Raw genomic sequence first — 12,547 nt, 5'->3', positions numbered from 1 at the left:
TGCATTTTACTTCTAGAAAAATTCCTCACATGACGCAAATGTCTTTGGAATGTTTGGCCAGAGGCTAAAGACTACAGCCAGCAGAGGGAGCTATTTCCTCATGTTTTGAACCCGCACATGGGGGATGGAGATCACACTCACAGCACTCAGCTCCTACTGCAGGCATTAATTTAAACGGATGCTAAGCAATGTAAGTGTTTTAACTTCTCAAATGAATCTCTATGAAAGTTAAACTTCCAAAGGCATGAACTGAAAACACATCAGACTGAGCACGCGTTGTGAATGTATGCCACGAGTGTGGTCGTGATTACCTCAGCTCTCATCACGAGAGCTCAACAGCTCATTCATGACGTTAAATAAAATCTGACTCCTAATCTGATTTAGTGCTGTGAGACTCACGGGCAACTCGATCGTTATATTGAACAGACACGTTCAGTATTTAATTGTAGTGTCTGTAATTCAGTAGCGGTGGTTTGGGAGTGGCTTCACAGGGCAGCGAAGCATTCTGGGAATTGTAGTCTTTCATCCCCCTACAACAAAAATACATTTTCTGTCTTTTCTCAGTCTAGAAGGCACCAAATTCAAAAATAATTTCACATTTCTACTATTATAATGACCCAGTTTAAATACAGATTCATCTTTCCAGCGCTGAAGTACCCCTTTAAGAGTAAAAAAATTCTTGGCTCTAAGCTGCGCTTAAAAGTTAGTTATCAAGCATCCCAATCATACTTTAAGTAAAGTGTAGGACTAAATCTTAAGTGTCAGTCTCAGAGTTGATTCACGACACTGCTGTGCCACAAATGGGATTTTGGATGATATCATAGGCATGAACCAATCACTGAATAGGTGTCCTTATTTAAGAATATTCTCAGATTAATTCACACTGAATGGTGAAATTCCTTTACATTCAACACGCATTTGACAATAAAGAATTTTCAAGACAAAATATTATAATACCTAAATTTCATGATATAATCAGCCACCATGGATTCCAAAAAAAACCCCAACAAACTGGCGAGAGGAAGCGATCGCTACCGCTTGCTGAATTAGTTGAACAGCAGAATGTTATAAAAGGCAAGTTCAGTCCAACATTATCCAGCACTGACAAAGATAATGCCTGCTCTGTCCAAACGATACCGTTTGATTAACTGCTCATTGTCAAACATTTCAAAAACATTCTTCCTCAATTAAAAAAAAATTGTGGAAGTCTTTGTCTCCTCAGAGTCATCACAAGCCCTTACCTCTCGAGCTGTCTTAAATAACTGGGGGAGTAAGAGTGGTTATTAGCTTTAAGAAATGTGATAAGTTGTTCTCTGTTTCTGCAAATTTATACTTACGTTTGAAAGTAGGAGTACATTTCATGAATTCTCAGCACTTAAGACTAAAATTGCACTTTAAGAAGCTTGATATATATGGGGCCAGGAGTTCTCCTTTCATAACATAAGATCACAAAATCTCTCACTCAGCATAAAACTTTGTAGATTCAGTGAGGTCTTTTGGATAAATTAGTCACGTTATTGCTTCCAAGTTCCACACGCTTTGCAAATATTTATTTGATATACTGTTTTGCTTCAACAAACTTCCCTGAAGAAGAATATAACAGTGCTATTTCAAAGAACGTTGCCATTCCAGATAAATATTTGCACATAACGACAGAGAACACAATAAATACTATTCTTCACACTTATCCAACACACCTGCAACCGTCCAGGTGTGCGAGGAGTGTTTATTTAGTTGGCATTTCCTCTAGAATTACATTATTGTGGCAAGACATGTTTCAGGTTAGAAATACCAACAGTGCCCACCTGTCTGAACTGCTCTTCATATGTCCAGTCTGCGTGGTCCTGCCCATGGAGCGGCCCATGGGATGAATGAGCGGAGTGAGTCAATGCTCGCGGTTCAGTTTCAGAACCAGGCCGAGCCTTTAGCAACTGGGAGTGAGGGTGTAAATGGCGGTGGGGTAAGAGGAGGATGCCTCTTCCTGGGGTGACGGCCTCACGGCCCGATGGCAACCCTTCGTCACCTAGATCATCGTCATAGTCCTCCTCCATCTCACCCTCAAAGTCATCTTCATCCCATTTCTGTTTTCTGCACAGAAACACATTAGATGGTAAAATGTTAAAGAGGCAACATGACACATGGTTATAAATTCAGGCAACTCATTAATTTAATGAAACTTGCTATGGGTTCAATGTTCTCAAAATGGACTACATTACAAGTTCAGTTAAAACGAGAAAATGATTTACAGAGAGCTACATTAAAAGTATAGTAGGTACAAAGTAGACATTTTCTAAAGATGTGAGGATGTTTCGATGTCCAATTTCTTCCTTATAGAAGCAAAAATTAGTTGGTGTGTTTTTTTGTCCAAACAGCCCAAACTGTTTGGATCAAGTTTGTAAATGTAACATTTCAAATGTGACAAGAAATCTGACTAAAATCAGTTTGTCTTAATCTGGATGCTCAGAATAAACGTAAATTATTTTATTTCCATCGACACGACAAACACTACTGGTCAAAAGTTTGGAATAAATGTTTTTTTTTCTTTTTTCCATGCTGCATTTTTTTTTAAAATATAGTACAATTTTTAAATATTACAATTTATTTCAAATCTATTTTCTATTGTAATACATTTTCACAAGCAAGTTATTTCCTATTCGACATGGCAAAGTTGAATTTTTTCACAGTGCATGATTCTTCAGAAAATATTCTAATATGCTTATTTAGAGCAATTCTTTTTTTTTTTTACAGAAATTTTGTTTTTAATTTTAGAGGGATTTCTGAAGGATTGTGCGGATCTGAAGACTGCAGTAAATGATGCTGAAAATTCAGCTTTGCATAATTCATAATTCTAAATTTTGATCAAATAAATGCAGCCTTGTTGAACAAAAAAATAATTATTTCAAAAACATTACCAATAAAAAGTTTAAAGGTGACCTAGAATGAGTTGAAACAATATTTTTAATTGTTATCTTATATCTACATAGAGGTAATTTTTGCTTATTTAGGGGCAAAAATTGTCCAGATACGGTTATACAGGTCTATTTACAACCTTACACACTGTCCCTAGAATGAAATGATCTGTTTTTGCCTTATTTGAAAGGGTCATGAATAATAATGTTGAGCTCTGCTCTGATTGGCTCATTTCAGTAGCTCACACAAACAGCACAAGTGGCTCATGAGTCGTGACAGAACATACCGACTGAATGACACTTTAAGCAGGAAATCTCAAATGGAGATGGCGTTATCAGATCACGGCGGACGCGAGAGAGAGCGCTCGTGTGAACATGGTTGCCAGATTGCACAAGCTAGAGTAAAACACTGGATAGTATATGTGTTCTTTTAGCAGAAAAGACATCTACTGCACAGGGCCCGTCTCCTGCACACATCTCCTGCACAGCCTGGAACATTAATTTCCATGATCTGCCGTTTTCACTATATTTTCATCATCTTCACAATAACTGCAGAACTTCTGTTGATTCGGTGCAGGTCCACGTTAATACTGCCTGGCCTAGAACATGGGCTGGTTATATGCAAACGTGGAGAGGCATGAATATTAATGATCCCAAATGTTAAGTCACAGTCAGTTCTATGTTGGAATTCACCAGTTTTCAGTGGAGTTTTTTATGTGTGGGGTTTTCAGTGGGGAGATTTGTGCTTGAAAAAGGAGGAGAAAAAAGTGGTGTTTGAGGCTATTGGTATGTTAGTTTCATGTACGGAACTCTACAGTTTTCCATTCTGGGGCACCTTTAATAACAAAATGTGTGTGTGTGTATGTAATGTAAACAACCAACTAATTTACATGAATTTGCATGTGACTAGCCACTTACATCTGCTCTTCCTCCTCAGACCCCATCATATCTTTGTATTGCTCCTCCCCTTCCTCTTCATCCTCCTCTTCATCATCTTCATCTCCTCCACTGCTGTGTTCAGATATGGGGCTGTTGGCCCTCTGAAGTCCAGCTGCTACTGCGCGCATTGCTGCTAGCGCCGCCATCTGCGCCTGCTCTGTGTCAGAGGCAGAGATTGCTTTAAGCTCCTCCCCCATGGGGGCAGGGTTGTGTGATTGCCCCGCCTGCTCCATCAGCAGTTTGGCTCTCTGCTGTCTGTGCAGGTTCTCCATCACCGCCTGTAGCTTCATTGCCTGAGGAATGGGCAAGCTGGGCAAGCTGGGATTCTGGCCCCTTCACTTCCCCCCAACCCCAAAAACAGATGGGACCACTTTGTTTTTTTGTTTTTAAATAAGCTTGAACAAGAAGGCAGGGCTTCAGGAAACAGGAAGTGTTGATCTTCTTGACAGACAGCTAAGGGGAAGATGATCCCCCACACACAGGGGCCTACCTGAGAGAGAAAATAACAGTTAGAAATGTGTAAATTTAAAAATATGTTTACAATATTTGATATATAATAATATTTATGTCTTTGTTCTGGGAAAAAGTTGAACTGTTTGGACTTTCAAAATCCAAAATGGCAAAACGCTGTAAGGTGAATTTGGGATGATTGGGACACATTTTACGATTGAGATGACTTGGAAAAAGGGTCTCAATCACCTTGAATTCACCGTATATACAAAATCTTCTGAAGCCACAAAACAGCTAGTCTTTATACACTGCAAATTTTGATATCCATTTAAGCAGTAAGAAGAAATTACAAGATATATGCATAATGACATACATTTCAGTTCCTTGCAGAGTTGTAATATAGTGCATGTCATTTGGATTACACTTATAAAAAGTTTACTGCCCTTTTTGAATCCTCATTCACTGGGGTTTTAAAAAATAAAATAAAAAGATTTCAACAACTAATGTGTTCCACTGAATAATAATTAAGAATGGGTAAATTATTCCTGTACTACAAGAATAAAAACACTCCTCCCTGTTTTTCCCTGTTAAGACTTTAACTGCAAACATTACATATGAGTAAAATGTATTACTAGTTAAGAGCAATATTTATGTCTTCCCTACACATTTCAGTGAATATTTGTGAGGATTACACAAAAACAAATAGTTGAATCTGAATTTTGAACTGATACAATGACCAGTGAGCATTTAAAAAAACAAAAACAAATAACTTACCACGTCTAACGCAGTTTTTGCAACTGAAGTGTAAATCAGAAATACTGTCTTCAGACTTCTATTCACAGGACATGAGAAGGGACTATGAAATCACACAGCCTTTTCTGAACTAATTCACAATCATTTTCTCCCTAAAGCAGGGCTATCTTGTCCTATAAGGAAATCGTCACTTGCCTCACATTTGCATTTCACTATTTGTCATCAATCATGACCACACCTTAAACGATTCACTGCACATGGAAACCTCTCATATAAAATCATCACGACAATGTCAACACGTTATGTGATGCTTCGTTGATTATATTGGGAGTGTTCTGGTTTTGTCACGTTATGACGCTCTCTATGTAAAAGGAGAGTATGACAGCAACTAAGTCCCTTGCTGGATGTTCAATTTAAAATGTCTAAAATTGTTTACGGCATTCATTTTATATACCCTCGAACTTTGTTTCTTAAAACATCTCACACCTTTTTTTATCTTGTGCATATTGCAGGTCACATGAGCACGTTGAGGTTTAGTTATTGTACGTCAAACAAGTATGGTTGAGCTTCCGTTGACCATTGTTTATATGTGAATAAAAGCCTAAATTAATTTATCATCATATTAAGCCTCTCTGCATTATGTTAAACCACTCAACTGATACAGTTCATTGGAGGAACAGAAATCGCTGGTTTCAACTCTAAAAGATTGTGTTAAGATAAAAGTCTGAAAGTAATGAGTTTGGAATGACATGAGGGTGAGTAATTAGTGACAATTTTTATATTTTGTGTAAACTATTCCTTTAACTTATTTTCATGATTAAGAAAAACTGAATCAGGCACAGAATAGAGCACCCTTAAAATTTGAGGAAAGGAGAGAGGATTCAGTCGATGGATCTTGAATGACTCTGGGAGTTTATGGGTTAACCCACAGAAATGGATGTTGGGCGCTGGCGATTGTGAAGTCTGAACAAACACAGTGGAGATAAAGGCAGCACTAAGGGTCTAATTCCACACTGATAATGAGCGTCAAGCTGGCCAACATCCAGATTCACCATAGGGGTCTGAAATCCATGCATTTGCACCACACATTCAATATGATATCTATTTCTTACTCCTGCCAGACTAGAATATGATGAAGTCATGATGAAGAATAATGATTATTGGATTTTCTTTTAGGCACGTAACAGTAAAAAGTTCCTCCAACAGATAAAGACAAACGAGTTAAGGTTGACACGTTAATATCTCTAATGCCCGTAGTGCACGACTGCACATGACTGACTCCGTCTGTTCTATACATGCAATGCAAAGTAATAGAAATGAAACCGAGATGTTCTGGTCTGGTGACATTCTTTACTCTAGCATGGAGATCTCATGATTATATAAAACAGATCAGTTTTGGAGAAGCTCATTTGAAACTGTATCTTTTCAAGCTACAAGCTTCTCATATGAAACAGGTCTAGATTCCATTTAAACAAAATGTAATACATTTTTCTCTGAAGTTAATTTCCTTGTCCACTGATGACACTTTACCATTTTAACAAACTCACATTCAGTCTGGTTCCATTTTGGAATGCCCAAATGGACAAAATCAGGTATCATCGCACATTTTTCTTTTCATATCTTTATCACAGAGAAACGTCACATTACAAACATAAATAGGTTGTACAAGGAGATGTTGACTAAATTGCTAAGCATTTAACACCACTCTAACCTCTGAATAACTAAGCTCAATATGAATATGTATCAGTTTAGTTAAGAAACATCCCGTGATACACACTACTTAGCAATTTCACATCACCAGTGTCAACATTTGACATTTCTCATGAACTGAGAATAAGGCACCTGTTAATCACACAAATCAATCTGGTTATGACAGATCGGTTATCGTGCAGCACTAAATAAGGAAAAACACAATTCTCTGTGCTTCCTAAATGTATATAGTGCAAAATTAAAGGGGAATTTTTGCATGTCATTAAATGACTCCCAATGTGCCAAGCTAGATAGGATATTGATTTACATAGATGAACATTTTTGATAGTTTTATGATTATTTACTAATTTTGCAAAAAGTTTATTCTGATAATTGTCTACTTTTAAAATATGTCTTACTTTGATCAGCATAATAGCTCAGGTGACTAGCTCTTTCTGAAATGATGGGAATCAGCTGATAATTACTTATGCCGTCAAAAAAAAAAAAAAAAAAAAAAATGAAATGCCAAAATATATAGCATTATTATAAAAACTAAGATGAGTACATCTATGCTGTAACAAGTGAAATTCTTTACACAATATAAAGTAAAAACAGAAATTGGATGTAGGTTGATTTATGGGAGTGCAAACTCAATTTCAGTTAAAGGTCCCATTCTTCGCATGTTTTCGAAGCTTTGATTATGTTTACAGTGTGCAATATAACATAAGTTCATGTTTCGCGTGTAAAAAAACACAGTATTTTCCACACAATTGACTTATCTGTACAGCGCTGTTTCCTCTGTCCTAAAAACGGCCTGATGATTTCCTTGTTCTATGAAGTCCCTCCTTCAGAAACACGTAACGAGTTCTGATTAGGCCAGCGCTTCCCACGCTTTGATTGGACAGCAGCTTAGCGCACGTTGCACGGAAAGGTCTGGCCTCTTAGGGTAGATACGCGCGCTCAATGTTATTGCAAAAATGTCTATATTGCCTTATCAATTTGAGCCGGAATCATACCCGGAAAATATCGAAGAGGATCGATTACAACCTGCTCAGGAAAGACTTTTGCTGGATGTTTCAGAATGGTAAGCTGTCTATTCAGTTAAACTGATCATTACAAACACCAACAATCGATGGTGTCTGAATGAATTACTACACTTTTATATGCTAAGTTTTTCGGATTAGTTTCAATTACCATCTAACCTTAGTTAACAAAGCCAAACGTTGCACTTTGTGTCATGAGTTACATAAACTGTTAAACGGACCAACTTAAATAATAAAATACACTCACCGGTTGTGGTCCATAAACAACGCCTTCTCCAGACAAAGAGGGAACCGCGTCGTCTTTTAAGAATAATCTTTCTGCGAATCCGGTATTAAACTGATTGAGATTGAGGAAGCAGTCTTAAGCAAAATGTGCTGCACATAGATTTAAATTGTGATTATAATTTTCCGGAACCGAGTTAAACATAAACTGTAGCCATTGATCTCGTACAAACACACTCTACAAAAACAACGCTTCCTACTCTCGACCTGCGAGAGCAAAAGGACAATGCCCCCGAATTTGCTTGTTCTTGTGGGTGGAGGGTTCGTCAACAAACGGTTTTAGTTGCGTCATTAAAGCAGGAAGTGCAGGGGTGTAGTCCAAACCGGCCGTTCGCTGTAGGCTTTGAAAGGGAACTTCTGTTAAATAAAATATCTCGCTTGGCATTGAACTTTGAGCTTTATAATTTTACAGGTATTATTTATGCTCTAACAGCAACATTACACAGTAACTAAAGTTTGAAAGATGGAGTCGCAAAGAATGGGACCTTTAATCAACCAACTGTATCTGACACTTTTTTTTTTAATGAATAAACAAATTAGTATTTAAAGGAAGTGTATGTAAGATTGTGGCCAAAACTGGTGCTGCAATCACTTTCAAATCTCCCCCTCCCCCTGACTCGAGGTTGCCAGATGCAGGATCCAGCAGGAACGTTTGTAGCTGTGGTACCTAGAGCAGATCTGGCAACCCGGATGCCGAAACACTACTGCATTTGTGATTGGTCGATAGGTGGAGAGTGGAGCTTCAGCCAAAACACAACACGTCAACATCAACTTTTAAATGACAATATCCTGGCCGGACTACTGTTGTCAGTGATATACGTAATTGAAATTAACATGATTTCTTAATGTCTAGAGACATATTTCCTCCAACAACATACTTATCTAAAAAAAAAAAAAAAAAAAAAAATTCTAAATATTTCTAAAAATGTACAGGTTTAATAAAGGGAAATATGTCACTTAAGTGTGTGTTTTCTAGCTTGTGTTGGCCAGTGGAAAAAACAATTTGCATAAAATTACAGCGAGAGATCCTGGGCTTGAATCTCAAGCATCGGTTTGATGTCTCTTGAAATGGTATTGTCAATGTTTCAGGAAAGGTGAGCCAATTGTGTAACCTTGTTACAATCTCTTCAGCGGTTCCCATGACGATGGCGTGTGTAAAGGCTGTGGGCAAATCTGAGGGCGAAAGCGTGGGCCTCCATATACATGAGATTTCCTTTCTCAGAACAGAAGTGCACATGATTTCACATGCTTGATCCTGTATTCTTGAGGATATTGTGCCATTGAGAAGACTTGACACACAACAGAAAATTCACAGAAAAATGAAGAGGAGAACTCAATGCAAACAGCTTTTTAGATAAAAAGCAGTAGTACTTTTAAAAAGCACGTGCAAGTATGAGTAAATATAAAAGCAATGGACTGATATGATGGAATAAAAAAGCAATAAATTGACATGATGCGATGGAAAAGAAATGAATTGAAATGATGTTTAATAGTGAAGATGCATATTGTCTAAAAAAAAAAAAAAACTACTTCAAAACCTCCTCTTGAAGAACAGGATGTAACTTAACATACCATACATTTGCAGCCTCAAAGGCGGCGAAATGATGCAAGAAAACCAATGTGTCTATTTCACAGAAAAGTAAATACAAATAACTGAAAACGTGCATCACAGCTAGAAGAAGACATATCAAATGCTAAAGTAGCTGATACGAAATGCTTCTCATTGCTGATGTAGAAAATAGAGCACAGTTGGCATTCCTGAAAACATTGCCTCAAAGGCAGCACTAAAGCACCACTGAACCCATGAAAAGCAGAATGCTTTATTCTGGTATCGACGGTCATTCCGTTTTCATGTATAGAAAGTTAAATCTGACAGAATTCGTAGATCAAATTTGATCGATGAACCTGGCTTTCATCTTCTAGCTTAAATAGGGTTGTGTTCGTCAAAAGGCCTGAATATCTGGTAAAACGTTTAAAAGAGGAGACTTGGAGTATAAATCTGTAACCTTCAAACTTTTCATCACTGTTACTATTTAGAAAAAAACTACAACAAACTGCATTGATGCAATTAAAAACATTTTTTTTTATATATATCTCAATAATTGGTGCTTTTATGTTCACATGACAAAGAGAACAATGTATAAGCCAGGCTGATATACAAGTTGATATATATATAATCACACAATAGTGGTTGACTAATGTCCTTCTCCTGACAGAACACAGGCAGCTAACATGAAATACTTAGTAGACCTGTTCTGAGGTGTGACATGCTAAAACTAAATGATTGGGCGCAGCTTTTATGACCCCCAATTAAGAAGACTACGGTTACATTCACACTGAGAGCCTTAGTGATCAACTCCGATTTATTGCTCAGATTTTTTTGTACCGTTGATATTGTCATTTTAAATGTGGTCAATATCAGATTTCACTGTGAACAGATCATTGACCTGGACTGACCCGCATACACAAAAGAACGATAAATCTTCATTCAAAAGGCCTCATTCTTGAAACTTTCGTAAATATATTAGCAAATTCTGAGTAATTTTTAAAATGGACCTTTAAGAAAACCCTCCTGCAGATTGACTAACGCTTCATATACCACGGATTTGGTGGTAAAACGTGTATATTAATGAATTTCAAACATTTGTAAATAGGACGCGTGTGCATGCATATTACTAATTAGCATAATCCCTGCCCATGAGTTAAGACTACAAATGACGTGTCCAGGAATGCTGTGGAATCTTCTGGAATTTTTTCTCAGGTTTGGCTCCAGTATTTTGCATTAATGCTAAAGAGACTAACTGACCATATGCCTAGCAATAAATATTCAATTATCGTGTGTCCACTAAAGCCTTTTTACCCAACTTTTTTAATTATCTGAAAATCATGTGTCATTAAATTACATTATATTATATTACTGTGACTGATATTCCTATTCAAGAAAACTGGTCAGGTCTATAGCTGCATTTTGGTAAATTGTCATCTTTGCATTCCAGAGCGTTCATGTCAATGCGGTTATTATTCTTTAACTCTATGACCCCATCAATAACAGAGCTCAGAGAGAAAGACAGCTTTGTAGACAATGCTGCCAATTTTCAACTTTTACTACCAAACAGGCATTTGCATGTGCATGATTTAGTATTCAGGAGGAAGTGGGGGTAGGTCCGAACTGACAGTTTTCCATCAGTATTAGCCTAGTTTCTGCCTGCAAAGACCTGATGGAAATAAACGGTCAGAACAAGCCAATTGGTAGTTTTATGTGAGGACTATGTTGTAGGGTATGTGTTTTGCTTTCTATTATAACCTAAATAATCCTGTCCTTTCAGGTAATGGCAGCCCCACAAAAGAATGATTAATGTTGTAATTCAGCAAATCAAGTCTGTTGATTTTGTTTGCGTGCAACTATGATGGCAAAATGCCAGTCTTAATACAGCAGAATTGTTTGTTAACCAAATCTTACAATCCGCCAAAAAACGCTTCAGACCACAAGTTCGAAGGATGTAGTTTCTGTTACAGAACGTCTCTCCAAACGTCGCTCCCAAGTTGCTCTGCAGAAAGAAAACTGAAGATCAGCTGGCTGGGATTCCCTTATGGCACACTCCCAAACAGTGAAATCACCACTTTTTTTGGCAGGTGCTTGAGGTGAACAGCAGTGCACCACAGAAACGTTTTAATATGTGGCTTTTGGCAAAGGCGCAGTTTGAACCAGAGCCAAGCCACTCAACTGAGTCCACACAACCTCCTCCCAATACCAGCAATGAACGCTGCCTTTTTATAGGCAAATCTAACACATTTAAGGCAGCTTGTGTCCATGAATGCAGCACACAAAATCCAGTTCAAAAAAGGGGGATTTGGAGCACACAAAGTATGTGACGCGGATAACGCCGACTTGTTTTCATACCTCACCGTTTGTTTTTATAGCATTTTTGTTTCAATGGTGCTTTCTGTTTCTCTTGTGTAAAGAGTTGCCCAACAGCCCTGCACTAAAATGGCCACGCCGAGACACGCATATGGATTAATCTAAAAACGGAGCAGTTCCTTCCTTGAGCTGCGACACTAGATATCTGATCCCTCTCAACACTACCTAGTAACACACTAAGCTGAAACCAGTTTGGCCAGCTCAGAGCAGTTTGCCAACCTGCAAGATGATGGCTGATATGGTTGCTTCATTCACAAGAGTGACAGGATGCAGGGCCTCATTCCTGTGCATACCTCATCTTACCAGTTCAAACCCCACACCCACTTATTTCACATACAAACAGCCCCAGGAATCACTCAGCATCACATATGCAGGTAACCAACACCCTGATATACATAGAATTTGTATGCAGTGCACACAAAAGTGTCTGATGAGATTCAGTATTAGTTGCACTTGCACAGAAATGTAATGCTAAAGAAAGCTGTGATAGGGAATTCGAATTAGGACAAAATTTAGAATCGTAACATTTCCGTCATCTCAGACAAAACGGCTCCAAACGACAA

The 12,547-nt window shown here is 37.8% G+C and overlaps 1 protein-coding gene across 1 annotated transcript in view; it reads right to left on the bottom strand.

Moving 5' to 3' along the window:
* The window catches only part of arid3a (AT-rich interactive domain 3A), a 28,058-nt gene extending 23,836 nt beyond the window's left edge, over positions 1 to 4,222 (bottom strand). The window contains exons 1-2 of the mRNA XM_067431608.1: positions 3,828 to 4,222; positions 1,806 to 2,088 (exon numbers count right to left, since the gene is read on the bottom strand). Of these exons, the coding sequence (XP_067287709.1) occupies positions 1,806 to 2,088; positions 3,828 to 4,138 (594 nt within the window). The 5' untranslated portion in view covers positions 4,139 to 4,222. The remainder of the gene's footprint in view (positions 1 to 1,805; positions 2,089 to 3,827) is intronic.
* Positions 4,223 to 12,547: the final 8,325 nt, after the last annotated feature.

This window comes from Pseudorasbora parva, chromosome 22, assembly GCF_024679245.1.
Source record: "Pseudorasbora parva isolate DD20220531a chromosome 22, ASM2467924v1, whole genome shotgun sequence".
Lineage (NCBI taxonomy): Eukaryota > Metazoa > Chordata > Actinopteri > Cypriniformes > Gobionidae > Pseudorasbora > Pseudorasbora parva.
The sequence above is the reverse complement of the archived record's forward strand: the minus strand, read 5'-3'. Positions and strand labels throughout refer to the sequence as shown.